General features: G+C 40.6%; 2 protein-coding genes across 4 annotated transcripts in view; both read right to left on the bottom strand.

The window, feature by feature from the left end:
• Window positions 1-229: 229 nt before the first annotated feature.
• LOC116264551 (cellulose synthase-like protein H1) overlaps window positions 230-17,613 on the bottom strand; it is a 115,860-nt gene continuing 98,476 nt past the window's right edge. The window contains exons 1-9 of one of the 2 annotated variants that reach the window (XM_031643547.2): window positions 5,083-5,365; window positions 4,649-4,979; window positions 4,012-4,140; window positions 3,689-3,805; window positions 3,383-3,595; window positions 2,755-2,941; window positions 2,451-2,659; window positions 1,666-2,016; window positions 230-1,027 (exon numbers count right to left, since the gene is read on the bottom strand). In XM_031643547.2, coding sequence (XP_031499407.1) covers window positions 491-1,027; window positions 1,666-2,016; window positions 2,451-2,659; window positions 2,755-2,941; window positions 3,383-3,595; window positions 3,689-3,805; window positions 4,012-4,140; window positions 4,649-4,979; window positions 5,083-5,354 — 2,346 coding nt within the window. In that variant the 5' untranslated portion in view covers window positions 5,355-5,365 and the 3' untranslated portion in view covers window positions 230-490. Of the gene's footprint in view, window positions 1,028-1,665; window positions 2,017-2,450; window positions 2,660-2,754; window positions 2,942-3,382; window positions 3,596-3,688; window positions 3,806-4,011; window positions 4,141-4,648; window positions 4,980-5,082; window positions 5,366-17,613 lie in introns of those variants that run through there. The other variant, XM_050080444.1, reaches the window with a different exon arrangement.
• Window positions 8,753-17,613, bottom strand: part of LOC116264472 (cellulose synthase-like protein H1) — a 36,337-nt gene continuing 27,476 nt past the window's right edge. The window contains exons 1-9 of one of the 2 annotated variants that reach the window (XM_031644737.2): window positions 14,401-14,712; window positions 13,965-14,295; window positions 13,226-13,354; window positions 12,871-12,987; window positions 12,565-12,777; window positions 11,730-11,874; window positions 11,137-11,345; window positions 10,353-10,703; window positions 8,756-9,706 (exon numbers count right to left, since the gene is read on the bottom strand). In XM_031644737.2, coding sequence (XP_031500597.1) covers window positions 9,173-9,706; window positions 10,353-10,703; window positions 11,137-11,345; window positions 11,730-11,874; window positions 12,565-12,777; window positions 12,871-12,987; window positions 13,226-13,354; window positions 13,965-14,295; window positions 14,401-14,672 — 2,301 coding nt within the window. In that variant the 5' untranslated portion in view covers window positions 14,673-14,712 and the 3' untranslated portion in view covers window positions 8,756-9,172. Of the gene's footprint in view, window positions 9,707-10,352; window positions 10,704-11,136; window positions 11,346-11,729; window positions 11,875-12,564; window positions 12,778-12,870; window positions 12,988-13,225; window positions 13,355-13,964; window positions 14,296-14,400; window positions 14,713-17,613 lie in introns of those variants that run through there. The other variant, XM_050080443.1, reaches the window with a different exon arrangement.

The raw sequence follows: 17,613 nt of genomic DNA, 5'->3' as shown, positions 1-17,613 counted from the left end.
GTGAGGCATCATTTATTGCTTTGAAAAGTGCAGTAGCACTTGTCATGTCAGTGAGGAATGAGCGCAAGACATTACTTTTGTCACAATTTCACTTGTTTGAGGCGACCTTTATGTGGTTGAAATGTTTTATTCCTCTAGCAGGTTTGTATCGGCAGAGGCAATGATTATACAACCTTCACAGTTGCCTTCTTTCCACCTGTAGTTGTAATTTGATGCAGCTTGCTTTCAGTTGAAAGGTAAAACACACGTCGTTTATAAATAACATACGATTATAAATAACATACGATAAAAGGGAATGCGACACAAAGACTGACATAGATGTGAGCGTTCACACAGAGAATAAGGGAAAGAAAGAACATGCAACTCTCTAAGCAACTACGGAAACCGTTTTCTGCGAAAGGTTCAGGAGGATCTAGCTTAAATGAATCTTGACAAAGACAAGCTTCTTTGTTCGGTGGGAAGATCATTTATGAATTGGCCTAAATTCCGGTCATGAATTTGAGAACCGCCTGCATAAGCATACGAAGATCAAAGCGGCCGTGCCGGACTTGCAGACCGTTGGCCAAGGAATACCATATTGCCCACGTCTAAACAGTCCTTTTACGAAGGGCAGGAAGCTCATAACCACCCAAGCACAACACACCAACTCTCCCACATTAGCATTAGCTTCCATATCCATCACCACCTTAGCTAGGCCTAGAGCCAAAGCCGCGAAGTTCACAAAGAGCAGCGTAGTTGCAGGCACGTAAATGGCCGACGAGTCGAAAATGAACTTCCCTGCCTCAGCCGGTGCACCTTCCAAATCGTCTTTGCGAGTGAGCTCGAATACCGTCTCTGAGATCCCAAAAACCTTGAGTAACACAGCTAGGAGACCAAACAACCAGGCAGTTGAACTCAGAATCCTGGCCATTCTCTGATTGTTCCACCATTCTCGCACTGATAGACCACAAAGAAGGTATTCCACGAGTGTGTAGATATTGAAGATGATGAAAACTGCAGCCGGTAGTCTGAATTCTGGATCAGTTATCTGCAAGACAGAGGATGCTACCATAAGTTAGTTGTACAGTCTTCTTCCTATTGGATCCACTTAGATTCAAACCGGTTGTCTCAAAGTGCATGTCGACCAGTCCAAGCCTAGTTAAATTTATGAATGATGGTTACTAGGTTTATCCATCAAACGATCTGAATAATAAGGATGCAAATTTGTTTAAGTTTTGTCTGGGGGGGGGGGGGGGTGGTCTAAAATTGCATCCAACATTCAAACCACAAACCTTGTGGTGATATATTAGAAGCATCGACACACCAATAACATGTCATTAGTTTAAAAGTTTTGACATTTTTAAGCATCAATTGATTATTCACAGTTTCGCATTCATATAGCTCTTCATGTTTCCCTTTTCTTGTAAACCTTGGTTTTTTTTACAATTCTTTATAATGTTTAGTACATAAACTATATCTTTCCTTGTTGTAAGATCTCCCCTTTGCTTAAAATTTTCTCAAGGACTTGATTTAGAACTTTGGTCCTGCAATAAAACAAATCAGACCCCTTGTGGCCTGGATCTGATGATCTAAAACCAGACAGACTCCTAGCCAAAACCTGAAACTGGTACCTCAGTGGACCTGATCACATGACAACATGAATAAGAAGGGAAATAGAGATGATACCTTAGGGAAGATAGAGGTGTTTGTGAATATGCATAATGCAGGCAGACTAGCATAGCAAAGTTCGGGTACGGATCGAACTGCCCACAACAACAAAATGAGATAGACCATGCACTGTCTCAGTTGCAGCTTCTCCCTTACGATAGCCTTCACCGGGTTCCGCCGGCTGATGAGAATTTCAAGCAAACCGGTGGCCCACCTCTTCTGCTGGACCATCGTGTCGGGTCCGGTGGACGGCGCCGCACCGAGAAATGCTGGTGGATCAGGTAAACATGCGACTGAGTTCCAGCCTGAAGAGTGGATCCTACACCCTGTCATCATGTCCTCTGATGTTGATCCATAATCCAAACCAATCTGAAAGAAACTAGACCATTTAAGTTTGGTGCATAAAGCAAAAAACACAGTGAAGCTCATGAACCCGGACTGCACAACACTTGCCAAAGGCAAAATCAGCGAGATCTTAATTTTAAGGGGGCGTAAGAGTTTTTTCAAAAACATGAATCAATTTTTAATTTTGAAAAGCTATTCCCTGCCCCCCTTTTGTGAAGCATGTTTGCAGATGCTGTGGAGTGTGGATGGCAAAAACTAAACATGGTTTTCTATTGTTATTTTACAACAGAACACGCTTTGAATTGCATTGGTTTATTGAGGGAAGGGAAATTGAAAGCACTACAAGCCATTGAGAAAGAATACTCAGAAGATAACTTATAATCTGATTCACTAAAGATCAACTCTATAATATCTAATTGCAAAATGTCATCTAGTCAATTGTTTGAGAGAGAAAAAACCTGTTTGCCCCATAGCGTGTTGTCTTCATAATCACAAGCAGAGACAGCAATGGCTGCTTCCAAAGAATTTGAAAGGGCCTGTGAGGGAGGAGGGTCGACGACGGCACTCCCTTCAGAGGCCGCTCTAAGTGCTGATTCAATTAAGGGCTGGTTGCCTCCAAATATGGCTGCCAATGCTTCTTCCATGCCACACATACCATTTTGGCGCCCTACATTTCCAATATACATGTGTTTTTCATCAAATAATGCATCCCTGAAGACCCAACTTTCAAATTTCATATATATATATATATTGTGCACTAACTCGTGATAATGATTATATGAGACACGAGTGAAGAGCCAGGACCATTAGATAAATTGTAGTTGTAGGGTCCATTTTTGACGAGTGGATGCTCTAGGAGTCGCTGACCGTAAATGACTTTCCTTCGGTGAAAGCAGCCGGTGCCCCCATACATGGGCCCTTGACATGCGTTGCTCCCTGGCATTGAATGCTGCAGTCACACAAGTGAAAGTAAGTAAAACAAAAAACGAACTGAACCCAATTGAGGCACTACAACAAGGGTGTTACATTGAGTTGTCATCCCTGGTCCACATTCACTAAACTAGGTGCCGGTTGACTGGAGATTATCAGATCCATATCCAGGGATCAAACATGATTCTACTCTTGGCAAGACAAGCCAGTAGACTGGTCGCAAGCTCGAGCCCAATCAGTCCAACTCGACACAATTCAGTAACGGAGCTACAGTGTGGTTGGTGTGAGCCAGTGCCCACACCAGCCCTTCAAACACCCCTTTGAAATGCAGCTAGACCTACCTTCAGTCACATGCAATGCCCACACCAGACTCAAGTCGGCGACTCAAAGTGCTCTGCCACTTACAATTTGGTCAAACTTGACACAATTAATTTAAACTTGAGGCTTTAGAATGACGCACCTTGAGCAACACCTTGAGTTGGTTCCCATATGGGTCGTCCTTGAGCGCACCATGGAACGTCTGTGGAAACTGCACGAACCCACTCTGCGTCTCTGACTCAAACCCCAGCAAGAGGCAGAGGGCATGGTATAGCGCCTTGGGGTCGTTCACAAACATGTCACAGTCCAGGTTTAGCATGAACGGTGCATTGGTCATCACTCCAGAAACCCTAGTCTGAACAAGCCAACCAAGTCAACCAAGTCAAACAAAAGGATTTGAGGCGGCTGAGCCGTCTGGGTTCAGGGAGACATGGGCCTTGGTCAATACCAGAACGTTCATGGCTCCTGCTTTGAAGTGGTGTGCGTGTGAAGGTCGTTTCTCTCTGGATACGTAAATCAAGTGTGGCACCTTATCATCTTGTCTTCCCTTGTGCTCGTTTATAATCTGATTCCACACCAAGAAATTAAGAAGCTATATGTTATTAGGACATGAAACAATGTAAACCCTGGGCACGGGCAATCTCACCAGTGTTTGATAAAGTTATACATATTATTCTAAAAAATTGTTATTTTTCTCTTAAAAAAAGGGAAAAAAATCTGGCTCCACCCTTGCACCCATTCACTACAGCCAAAAGAGCTTTGACTAGGTACCTTCACGATAGCAGGATGATTCCGCTTCTGGACTTGTGCAAAATCTGAAAATTCTTCCCCCGAAAATTTATCTGGAATTGATTTGTGAGCCGCCTCCGATATCTTCTCAGCAAGCTCCTCGTATGCTCTCTACTTGCAGGGAAAATAATGTCGTTAAAAAAAATATTAAAAACGATTGCAATAAGAACTGACACACGTATGCTCATCAGGAACTATTTTTTTGCGAGCCAACAGGCTTTGTCCAAGTTCCCAAGCGAATATTCCTACATCTGTTGCTGAAAACAACAGTGGTAACTTCAATCACTTTCTTTGGGTGGCGCCGGCCATTTAATTTCAATCTCCCCTCAAGAAGACAAAAGCAGGCTCGAGATGGTTCGAGCCTGAGGGGCATGTGTTGCCCAAAACATAGTGAGATGGTACTTAAGACACAAAGAAAGCAGGTTTCAGGTTTTAGTTATAAGAAGACAAAGAATTAGGTGAAAGTTTTGGTTATTTGTCGGGTCATGGCATCATGCTCACCAGGTGAACACCGCATGCTCAATACATTTTTTTTTTTAATTTAATAAAAATAAATTGCAGAAAAAAGGGGGAAAATAGACCATTTTTTGTTTATTTCATCAACTTAAAACACTTTTACCTTCATCTCTTTCCAATCTTGATGGAAAATGGAGGATGGATTGTGGTCAGTTTGAGATAGGGAGAAGTACTTAAAGGGAGCCCTGCACTCTACTCCATACTTCTTGCAGAAGGGAACCCATGAATGAGCAAATTTGGAGGCCTCTATTAGGGAGAAGAAGGTGATGCGCGAGCAACTATCATCCGACACGTAGCAGGCGATCTTCGAAGCTGGGTAATCAACAGCGAGAATGGAGAGGACGGTGTTGACGGTGATGATGGGAGGCTCCATCACCGGGTCGGCTGTAGTGACGAACACATCCATGGCTGGAAACTCTTGAGATGATTTGAACCTGCAAATTCCAGAGCTTTTGGAGTAAGTGATTTTGTAGTCACATGGAGTTTCATGGTTCTCTCTCTCTCTCTTTGTTTCTGTAGATTCGTGTTTTATCTCACCTCTGAAGGAGACGGTCGGGGAAGGTCTTGTGCTCAATGAAGTGCCACTTGCAGTTGACGGACAACACCCAGATGAAGGCGAACCAGCACTCGCACAGAAAGGCCGTCAGCCACACACCGAAGGCCACGCCGCCAGTTAGCTCCGGCAAGACGGCCAGCCGGTAGAGGAGCAAACATAGGATGAGAACTGAGAGGATGGAAAGAAACACCCTCTCCACCGTGTTGGGGTGTTTTACCCTCTCCTGCAGAGGAAGACTAGCTGACCTCGACATCGTCTCCTTCTCACTCGTCCCCCTTCTCTGCCTCTCTCTATATATAGACTATGTAGCTGAGACCTGGCGGGGAACAGAGAACTTGCCACGTTGTCAAATTCAACCAGCTAAAGAATCACAATTCCTCCTTAAATTAGACTGAAAACAAAATTGGAGGTTTTATTTTCATAATTTTGAAAACAAAATAACTTGTTCGTTTAATCATTTTAATTTTTTAAAAGATGAGCATTTTAATTATCAAATTCCATGATTTTGAAGATTTGCAAAATTTTCAATGTAATTTCGTGGGTACTTCTGCCACAATGAGTTGTGCGCATGCGGCCATGAAACATGATTTGCACTCCCGTTTCATAGGCCTTATCACCAGTCTGGTCAGTTTTTGATTAATCATTTTTTCGATATTTAAGTTTTTTTATTTAATTAACTTCATATTTTTGGATAAATAACTTTTATTAATTTGAGCCGAACAGCCATACAGAATTGGTTGCCTGCACGTGATATCTACCCACAAAAAAGAGAGTATTTTAAAACTTAAAAAAAAAAAAGATCTTGTCAGCCTTTTACAAAAGGCTTTTTCCTTTTTCCTTATAGTCAGCCTTTTACAAAAGGCTTTTTTGCTACCCAAAACAAAAACGAGTAGGGTATTTTGAGAATTAAAAAACAAAAAGATCTTGTCAGCCTTACACGTTTTTTCCTTTTGTCTTATAGTCAGCCTTTTACAAAAGGCTGGGGAGCTTTATAATTACGGGTAGGTATATATAACCATCATATAATTGGACTCAGGTCCACCCCCCCACGTCAGGACTCCACTCTTATTGGGCCCTTCAATTTCAAGTTCTGGAACAGATTGTCCCTTTCAATTTCAAGTTCGGGAACACATTGTTTAGGTGTGTGGGGAACACATTGTTTAGGTGTGTGGAGAGGGTGCAGGGGCTAGTTTAGGTCATGGCTCGGGTTAGCGTAGGAAAAAAAAATCATATTGAAAAAATCAAATTTTTTTAGTTTTGTCCTATTGTTCCTCCTCTTGACCGGACCCGCGAACTGTTTGGCCTACCTCTAAAAAAATCCTAGCTTAGAGGGTGGGACGCATGACATCACAATTAGTTGGCCTTTTTGATTGCGAAAGTATTTATGTGTACACCCACGTAAACAAAAAAATATAATGTCCAAAATACTTATATTTAAGTAAAAAAAAACATTTTAAGACGATAAAAATAGGATTATGAAAAGGTTAAAAGTCACTAGAACCCATGTATCATAATAAGTCAGCACTCTTATTTGTAAAAGTGATTACATGTAGGCCCTTGCGCACAAAAATTGTGAAAATAAGTGTGTAATGACCAAAATACCTATATTATACCTATATGTAAGTGAAAAAGAAGCTTTTCAAGAAGATAAAAATAAAATTGCAAAGACATTAAAAGTCAATGGAATCCATGGCATCATGATAAGTCGGCCTTCTTGTTTGCAAAGTGGCTATGTGTACACCCACGTGCACAAAAAAATGTGTACATGAGTGTGTAATAATGACCAAAATACATGTATTTATGTAAAAAAATAAACTTCTTTAAGAGGATAAAATAAGATTATGAAAAGGTTAAAAGTTAATAGAACTCATGGCATCCTATAAGTCAGCCCTCCTATTTGCAAAAGTGGTTATGTGTATGTCCCTGTGCACAAAAAATTGTGCACATAGATGTGTAACTACCAAAAAACCGATATTTAAGTACAAAAGAAACTTTTTAAGAAGCTAAAAAGAGGATTATGAAAAAGTTGAATGTTGGTGGAACCTATGGCATCATAATATGTTGGCCCCCTTATGTTTGTGGAAGTTGTTATGTGTGTACTTCTGTCCAAAAAAAAATATGCACATGAGTATGTAATGATCAAAATACTTATATTTAAGTTTTTTTTTTAAATTGAAGAAATAAAAAAAATCATAAAAAAGTCAAAAGTTTTAAAATGTACATTTCTTTATAATAAGTTTCAAAAATACATCAACCCCATTTTTTTTCCTTCACACAACTCGATCTCTCTTGTTTGTGCTGAACTTTTTCAAGAAAAAGAAAAAGAGGATCTCATTTAGCAAAGCGTCATTTTCAAACTAAGCCGCATAATCCTCCTCCTTGTGTACTACTTGCTGACAGATATGTATTTATTTGCTTCAAGTGCTGGTAGATTACAAAGAAAAATAAGCCAGTTGAGGGGTTGGTCTCTCCGATTGTATTTGCTATAGGTTGCAGAAGCGGGAAGTTGCTTGTGCACCGTCCGCAATATTTCTTGGCCAAAATGAATTTACTCTCGATATTTTAACGGATGCAAGATTACTAGGAGTGAAACCTATGGATTTTCCCATAGATCAAAAGTTGAAACTCACTTCGGATGATGGCAAACCATTAAAGGATGCTTCCAAGCTTCAAGTACTGTTGTTTAGTTGGACAGTTGATCAAGTTGAATGTGGCACACCCAGGTATTATGTTTTGTGTGTAAGTTCATATAAGTCAGTCTATGAAGTTCCAAAACTTACACATTATGATGATGCTCTTCGTAGATTTGAAATCTTCACCGAGCAAGGAAATTTTATTACTATCTTCAAGCAATGGAAAACTAAGGGCCTATTGTGATTCTGACTGGCCTGAAAACCCATCAAGTCATCGACCCATCGACGAACATATGCCAAGGGTGGACCCTACTACCAATATGCATATTTACTTCAATGTCCTAACATTACATGTGCACAACAACATTCTTAACATTGTTATTGTCTATACCTCTATCATTATCTCATACTCATTATCACATACTCATAGTGTCTGAGATATTAACAGGGGGTGGTATGAGATAATAAAAAAAGTATGAGATAATGACAGGAATATTAGATAAGGACAAAAGTATTAGATAATGTATAAGAGATGACAAATAATGACAGAAATATGAAATAACTAAATGAACGGGACAAAAAAAACAAAAATGCTAATTTACCACTCAAAGAGGTACATTAGTTTTCATGATATGCATATACGAATTGATACAAATCGTTTGGTTTGAGCTTTATCAAATCACAAAATCTTATTTTTTTTCTTTTTTCTTTTTTTGTCCCTACAAAAAGATCTCTTTTCTATTAATCAAGGTCATTTTTCATGATGACTATATAAAGATTTTGTGCATGTTGGTGGCATATGTAACCCACTTTGAATATTCTACCAACGCAAAATATATAGCGATGACGTCAAGTGAAACTATATGGCTCTGAGTGTTGTTGGCTGACGTAGGTCAGCATCATATTGAACCAATTTACCTATATTGCAATAATCAAGCTGCTTCACAAGTATCTCCAAATCCTATATTTCATGAAGGCACCAACCATATAGAGCTTGATGTTGTCATTTTACGAGAGAAAAATCCAGAATGGCATTATCCATCCAGATCATGTGTGCAGGCTCATTTACAATTGATAGACATCTTAATTCACAAAACCACTATGGCGAGACATATTTCAAATGTAAGCTAGCAATTTGGATGTCACAAACTTACACATCTCAACTTGAGGGTGTATATCAGATTTCTTTTAAATTAGTCTTGAGTAAAGATGAGGTTTAGTTGCCATACGATAGCAACTAAATCCTTATTTAACATTCTGTATAATTATTGTAACAGCAAAATATCTTGCGTAACGCCACAACCATTGAGCATCTCCTGTTGCACCAGCCATATGCATATATCTTGGTAAATCTGGTGCGACAGTAATATATGAAAATATGAAGAAGCATCTTTGCAAGGCTGGAAGATTATTCATGAATTGGCCTTAAGTCCAGTCATTAATTTGAGAACCACCTGCATAAGCAGACGAAGATGAAAGTGGCCGTGCCGGACTTGCAAATCGTTGGCCAAGGAATACCATGCTGCCCACGTCTAAAGAGTCCCTTTACGAAGGGCAGGAAGCTCAGAACTACCCAAGCACAACACACCAACTCTCCCACATTAGCAGAAGCTTCCATTTCCATCGCCACCTTGGCTAGGCCTAGAGCCAGAGCCGCCAAGTTCACAAAGAGCAGCGTAGTTGCAGGCACGTAAATGGCCGACGAGTCGAAAATGAACTTCCCTGCCTCAGTCGGTGCACCTTCCAAATCATCTTTGCGAGTGAGCTCGAACACCGTCTCTGAGACCCCAAAAACCTTTAGCAACACAGCTAGGAGACCAAACAACCAGGCAGTTGAACTCACAATCTTGGCCATTCTCTGATTGTTCCACCATTCCCGCAGTGATAGACCACAAAGAAGGTATTCCACGAGTGTGTAAATATTGAAGATGATGAAAACCGCAGCCGGTAGTTTGAATTCTGGATCAGTTATCTGCAAGACAGAGGATGCCACCAGAACTTAGTTGTACCGTCATCTGCCTACTGGATCCACTTTGATTCAAATTAGTTGTCTCAAAGTGCATTTCGGCCAGTCCCAACTTAGTCAAATTTACGCATAACGGCGACTAGGTTTATCCATCAAACGATTTGGATCTTTTTATAAGGACTCAAATTTGTTTAAGTTCAGGTGGCGTCTAAAATTGCATCCAATTTTCGAACCACAATTCTTGTGGGGATATATTAGAAACATGAACACACCAATAACATGCCATAATTTTAAAAAGTTTTAACATTTTCAAGTATCAAAGGAGTATTCACATTACATTCACATAGCTCTTCGTGTTTCCTTCTCTTTTATAAATCTTTAGATTTTTGACAACTCTTCATATATCCTGATATCTTCACAATGTTTTGCACATAAACTTTGTTCTTCCCTTGTTATAAGATTTTACCTTTTTTGAAAATTTTCTTACGGACTTAAATTGGAGCACTGATCATGCAATGAGTCGAACACAACCCCTTGTGTCCTGGATATGACGATCTAAGACCAGACAGGCTCCTAGCCAAAACCTGAAAATGGTACCTCAGTAGACCTGATCACATGACTACTTGAATAAGAGGGGAAAGAGAGATGATACCTTAGGGAAGATGGAGGTGTTTGTGAATATGCATAATGCAGGCAGAATAGCGTAGCAAAGTTCGGGTACAGATCGGGCTGCCCACAACAACACACTGAGATAGACCATGCATTGTCTCAGTTGCAGCTTCTCCCTCACTGTAGCCCTCAGGGGGTTCCGTCTGCTGATGAGAATTTCAAGCAAACCGGTGGCCCATCTCTTCTGCTGGACCAAGGAGTCGGGTCCGGTAGACGGCGCGGCGCCAAGAAATGCTGGTGGATCAGGGAAACATAAGACTGAGTTCCAGCCCGAGGAGTGGATCCTACACCCTGTCATGACGTCCTCTACTGTTGATCCATAATCCCAACCAACCTGGAAAAAAAACTAGTCCATTAGAATTGGTGCATTAAGCACAAACACATTAAAGCGCATGAACCCAGAATGAACTGCACATGCCAAAAGCAAAATCAGGGAGATCTTAATTTTAAGGGGAAGTAAGAGTTTTTTTCAAAAACATGAATCAATTTTTTTATTTTTGAAAAGTTATTCCCTGCCCTGTAGGCCCTTTCTCTGAAGCATGTTTGCAGATGCGTGGATGGCAAAAACTAAACATGGTTTTCTATTGTTATTTTGCAACAGAACACGCTTTGAATTGCATTAGTTTATCGAGGGAAGGGAAATTGAAAGCACTACAAGCCATTGAGAGATTAACCAGAAGATAACTTATAATCTGACTCACTAAAATCAACTCTATAATATCTCATTGGAAAATGTCATCTAGTCAATTGTTTGAGAGAGAAAGAACCTGTTTGCCCCATAGGGTGTTGTCTTCATAATCACAAGCAGACACTGCAATGGCTGCTTCCAAAGAACTTGAAAGGGTCTGTGAGGGAGAAGGGTCGACGAGGGCTCTGCCTTCAGAGGCTGATCTAAGTGCTGATTCAATTAAGGGCTGGTTGCCTCCAAATATGGCTGCCAATGCTTCTTCCATGCCACACATCCCATTTTGGCGCCCTGAGTTTCCATTATACATGTGTTTTAACTAGTGAATTTTGTTTTTTAGAATCATCCAACCATCTAACCAGGACCATTCGATCCAACATGATGAATAGTCACGAGAAAAACAATGAGAAAAATGTTAGACATTTTACTCATCTATTATTAATTCTCACTTTTTTCTTCATATTTTTCTTTCAACCATCTATTTATATCAGATAGACGACACTAATTAGATGGCTGAGTAACTCTACATAGAATCACTATATATATATATATATATATATATATATATATATATATATATATATATATATATATATATATATATATATATATATATATATATTGTGCACTAACTCGTGATAAAGATTGTATGAAAAAAGAATGAATAGCCTGCACCATTAGCAAATTGGTAGTTGTGGGGTCCGTCCTTTGCTTGTAGACGCTCTCGGGGTTGCTGACCGTAAATGACTTTCCTTCGGTGGAAACAGCATGTGCCCCCATACATGGGCCCTTGACATGCGTTACTCCCTGGCATGAGATGCTGCACTCACATGTGAAACTTAGTAAAACAAAGGCGAATCAGATGTTCGTTCATTCATCTTTATTTAGAAAACAGAGAAAGAACTAGGACTTCTGAGTTCTAATTGTCGATTTCAACAAGGATAGAACGAGGACTTTTTTTGGGGGTCGGCCAAACAATCTAATGAACTTATCCAGATAGGCTCGAAGTAAACTCAAATCCAAAAAATACATTACGCAACTACAAATTTTTAATTTATTTAGTGTAAATCTTCTTGTTACCAATTAGCTTGGGTGGGGCCAATGCCAATGTGGGCCCCCCTCCATCCACCCTTGGATTTCAACATGGCACGGTAATTGTTGTCTTCACTAATATTGAAAGTAGCCCGAGCAATTTGGTGCACATAACGTGTCACCAGTGTGTAGGTGGCCAGTTGTTCTCGAGAGTTTTACCTTTGGGTGAGCCAGTGCCCACACCAGCCCTTCAAACACCTCATTGAAATGCAATGCAGCTAGACCTACCTTCAATCACATGCAATGCCCACACCAGACTCGCCCTTCAAACACCCCATTGAAATGGGGCTAGACTTACCTGTAATCACTTGCAAATGCCCACACCAGACTCTAGTCGGCGACTCAAAGTGCTCCGCCACTTATAATTTGGTCAAACTTGACACAATTGATTTAAACTTGAGGCTTTAGAATGACGCACCTTGAGCAACACCTTGAGTTGGTTCCCATATGGGTCGTCCTTGAGCGCACCATGGAACGTCTGTGGAAACTGCACGAACCCACTCTGCGTCTCTGACTCAAACCCCAGCAAGAGGCACAGGGCATGGTACAACGCCTTGGGGTCGTTCACAAACATGTCACAGTCCAGGTTTAGCATGAACGGTGCATTGGTCATCACTCCAGAAACCCTAGTCTGAACAAGCCAACCAAGTCAACCAAGTCAAACAAAAGGATTTGAGGCGGCTGAGCCGTCTGGGTTCAGGGAGACATGGGCCTTGGTCAATACCAGAACGTTCATGGCTCCTGCTTTGAAGTGGTGTGCGTGTGAAGGTCGTTTCTCTCTGGATACGTAAATCAAGTGTGGCACCTGATCATCTTCTCTTCCCTTGTGCTCGTTTATAATCTGATTTCACACCAAGAAATTAAGAAGCTATCTCATTAGGACATGAAACAATGTAAACCCTGGGCACGGGCAATCTCACCAGTGTTTGATAAAGTTATACATATATTTTTGAAAATTTTAAACTTGTTATATGTAAAGATTCTAAAAAATTGTTATTTTTCTCTTAAAAAAGGAAAAAAAAAATCTGGCTCCACCCTTGCACCCATTCACTACAGCCAAAAAAGCTTTGACTAGGTACCTTCACGATAGCAGGATGATTCCGCTTCTCGACTTGGGCAAAATCTGAAAATTCTTGTCCTGAAAATTTTGCTGGGATTGATTTGTGAGCCGCCTCCGATATCTTCTTAGCAAGCTCCTCGTATGATCTCTACATGCAGGGAAAGTAATGTCGTTAAAAAAAATATTAAAAACGATTACAATGAAAACTGACACATGACACTCTTGAATTGGCTGCATTATGAACAACTCTTGATTTTTGTCTAACTTGTGAACAAGTTTCCAATATCTCCACACATGTACATAAAATTTTGAGAAAATGGAAAACTATTTTACTGCGAGCGAACAGGCTTTGTCCAAGTTCCCAAGCGAATATTCCTGCATTTGTTTTTGTAAACAACATTGGTAACTTCAATCTCTTTCTTTGGGTGGTGCCGGCCATTTAATATCAATCTCCTCTCAAGAGAAGACAAAAGCAAGATCGACATGGTTCGATCAGTTCACGATCGAGCCCGAGGCTGCATGGCATGTGTTGCCCAAAACCTAGTAAGATAACACTTTAGATACAGCGTTTTACGAAGAAGACAAGGAGTGAAGTGAAAGTTTTAGGTAATTGCCGGGTCATGGCATTCTCGCCAGGTAAACACCACATGCCCAACACGTTTCTTTTTTTTTTTCAAATTTCATAAAAATAAATTGCAGAAAAAAGGGGGAAAATAGACCAGTTTTTTGTCTATTTCATCAACATAAAACATTTTTACCTTCATCTCTTTCCACTCTTGATGGAAAGTGGAGGATGGATTGTGGTCAGTTTGAAACTGAGAGAAGTACTTGAAGGGAGCCCTGCACTTTACTCCATACTTCTTGCAGAAGGGAACCCATGAATGAGCAAATTTGGAGGCCTCTATTAGGGAGAAGAAGGTGATGGACGAGCAACCGTCATCGGACACGTAGCAGGCGATCTTCGAAGCTGGGTAATCAACGGCGAGAATGGAGAGTACGGTGTTGACGGTGATGATGGGAGGCTCCATCACCGGATCGGCTGTGGTGACGAACACATCCATGGGAGGAAACTCCTCAGATGATTTCAACCTGCAAATTCCAGAGCTTTTGGAGTAACTGATTTCGTAGTTGCATGGACTTTCATGGTTGTGTGTGTGTGGGAATGTGTTTCTGTAGATTCGTGGTCTATCTCACCTCTGAAAGAGACGGTCGGGGAAGGTCCTGTTCTCGACGAAGTGCCACTTGTAGTTGAGGGACAACACCCACATAAAGGCGAACCAACACTCGCACAGAAAGGCAGCCAGCCCCACTCCGAAGGCGGCACCGCCAGGCAGCTCCGGCAGGACGGCCAGCCGGTAGAGGAGCAAGCACAGGATGAGAACTGAGAGGATGGAGAGAAACACCCTCTCCACTGTGTTGGGGTGTTCTACCCTCTCCTGCACAGGAAGACCAGCTGACCCCGACATCGTCTCCCTCCCTTTCCTCCCCTTCCTCTTCCCCTTTCTCTGTCTTTCTGTATATGTAAACTTTTTAGATATTTGAGTCTTTTATTTGTAATTAGCTTTATATTTTTATATTTTTAGTTAAATAACTTTTAGTAATTTGAGCCGATTCAAACCGTAACAACACAGGTCTATTTTATAATTACTAAAACAGTGTGAGACCTAACATTTTGAAGTGAAATAAAGAAAGAGACTTGTCCTCGTAGGTGCCGCAACCAATGCCTTTTTCCTGATCATTGTGGGGAGCATTTTAATTATAGGTAGGTACATGTAACCGTCATATATAACTAGACTGAGGTCCACCCACAATCGTGTAATAAATTGGCCGGCACCACTCCTTCAAGCGTCCCATTTCAATGCAATTAGACCTAGCTTCAATCACATGTGATGTCCTCACTAGACTTAGATCGGCTACTCAAAGTGTCTACTCATGGTGTTATTTTCGTCATACTTGACACAATTGATTTAAACTTGAGGCTTTACAATGGCGCACCTTGTTGAACACCTTTAGTTGGTTCCCATATCGATCGTCCTTGAGCGCACCATGGAACGTCTGTAGAAACTGCACGAACGAACCCAATCTGAGCCTCCGACTCAAACCCTAACAACAGGCACAGGGCATGGTACAGCGTCTTGGGGTTGTCCACAAACATGTCACAGTCCAGGTTCAGCATGAACGGTTCACTGGTCATCACTCCAGAAACCCTTGTCTGAACAAGCCAACAAAGTCAAACAAAAGGATCCGAGGCAGCCCAGCCGGGTTCCGGCGGAGTCTGTCTGGGTTCAGGAAGCCATGGCCTCATGGGTGTTATTCAGGGGTGGCTGTTAAGGGCCCTCACATCTTAGGGAAAAAAAAAAAAAAAAATTATACATATCTTTTTGAAAATTTTAAACTTCTTACATATGTAAAAAATCTAAAAATTATTACTTTACAAATTTTGAAAATACTATTAAGTCCTTCCTAAAAAGAATTTTTAACCCCGCCCCGGAACCCATTCATTACACCTCAGAAAAGTTTTTAAGTGGGTACCTTCACGATAGCAGGATGATTCCGTTTCTCGACTCGGGCAAAATCTGACAGTTCTTCCCCTGAAAAATTTGTCTGGAATTGATTTCTTAGCCGCCTCCGATGTTCTTATAGCAAGCTCCTCGTATGCTCTAATTGCAGGGAAAATAATGCCTTTAAAAGGAATATTAAAAGCCATTATAATAAGAATCGACACATGACACTCTTGACACTGACTACAATAAAATTAATGCACCCACTTATTAACTTTTATAGCATAGTAAATGTTTGTATTTTAGATCCGGCATGGCATTGGTTTATCGACATTCGAGCCGAGGCTTTGAAGCCAGAAACTGGCTATGCAGAGGGTTTATACACTAGGAACATTTAACTGGATCGTTGAGTAAATTTGCAACTTGTGGAACACAAAGGTCATTCAAATCAGCTGGTAACCTAATACAGAATGATTTTATGCCGTTTCGAAAGCATTGATTTCCTTATTTTAGTGAGTGTCAAGATGTAGCCGGTGCTAAGTGGAGAGGAGGAAATATAGCAGCATAAGATGCATCTCAGAAAACCACATTTACCACTTAAGTTTAAAATACTAACTTGTTTTGGCCGCAATACCAAAAAGTCTTGTGCATTGTCGAAGTAGCAAGACAAAAGTGGCGGTCATCAAACAGGGAAAAAGACGGAACAAAAATGTTTTAAAATTCAAAAGTGTTGTTTCTTTTGTTGAAGAATGCGTCCTGCCCAGCATAAACACTTTGACTGATCCACTACTTAGTCTATTATTCTCGACATGAGAGAGAGAGAGAGTGTCTGTGGTAAACTTTTTCAATTTTATGGAATTCATTAGTTTGTCTTGTGTAGAAAATAAATCAAATAATAAAAAAAAGGACACAATTTTACGTGGTTCGGTCAATCAAACATAGGTCCACGACAAACAGCTTCACACCCCTCGTGTGATTTTCTTCATTGTGTTGTGCATAGAAAATTATACATAATATAATGTTCTAATCCCATTAAGGAACAAAAAAGGGGAACGAGCATAGCAAAGGCTCTTAACAAGGCAACATTAGCATTAAGGTAGGTCTTCATGGCAGTATAGGAATTTCCAAAGGAGATCATTCTCCAACGCTTGTCCAACGTTCCTCTCAACGTTAATGATTCAACGGGTGGGAGATAAAAACGGCAACCATCATTTTCAACACTCCCCCTCAAGTGGGGTGTAGATATTTATACATCCCCACCTGCTCAATATTTTCTGATGTAACTCTCGAGTCAAGCCCTTAGTGAGCCTGTCGGCCAACTGTTCTGAACTTCTGATGTAGGGGGTAGATATTTCGCATTTTTGTACTTTCTCACGAACATAGTGACAATCTATTTCTACATGTTTGGTTCTTTCATGAAAAACTGAATTTGCTGAAATATGAATAGCGGCCTGATTATCACAGTGCAAAGGCATAGAAAGATCTGGACACAACACTCTGTTTTTTTCTTTTCCAAGACACAATATTTCCTCCAACAAACACACAGTAGCCAATTGTAGATTTTCTGTCTGAATTCCCTGCCCAATCAGCATCAGTGAATCCTTGAATTTGATGATGACCATTCCTTTTATACCATATGCCTTGTCCTGGAGTTCCTGTTGAGTATTGCAGAATGCGATGAACAATTTTCCAATGATGTTCTGTGGGTGCATGCATACACTGGCTAGCAACACAGACTGCATAGGTTATGTCCGGTCTAGTAATAGTCAAGTATATAAGTTTTTCTACTATTTGTTGGTAGCCTTCCTTGTTACAGACTGGATCATCTTGAGTAATTTCAACTTTTTGTCCAACTTCAATTGGGGTCTGTACTGGCTTGCACCCAATTTTTCCGACTTCTTTAAGC

This window comes from Nymphaea colorata, chromosome 11, assembly GCF_008831285.2.
Source record: "Nymphaea colorata isolate Beijing-Zhang1983 chromosome 11, ASM883128v2, whole genome shotgun sequence".
NCBI lineage: Eukaryota > Viridiplantae > Streptophyta > Magnoliopsida > Nymphaeales > Nymphaeaceae > Nymphaea > Nymphaea colorata.
The sequence above is the reverse complement of the archived record's forward strand: the minus strand, read 5'-3'. Positions and strand labels throughout refer to the sequence as shown.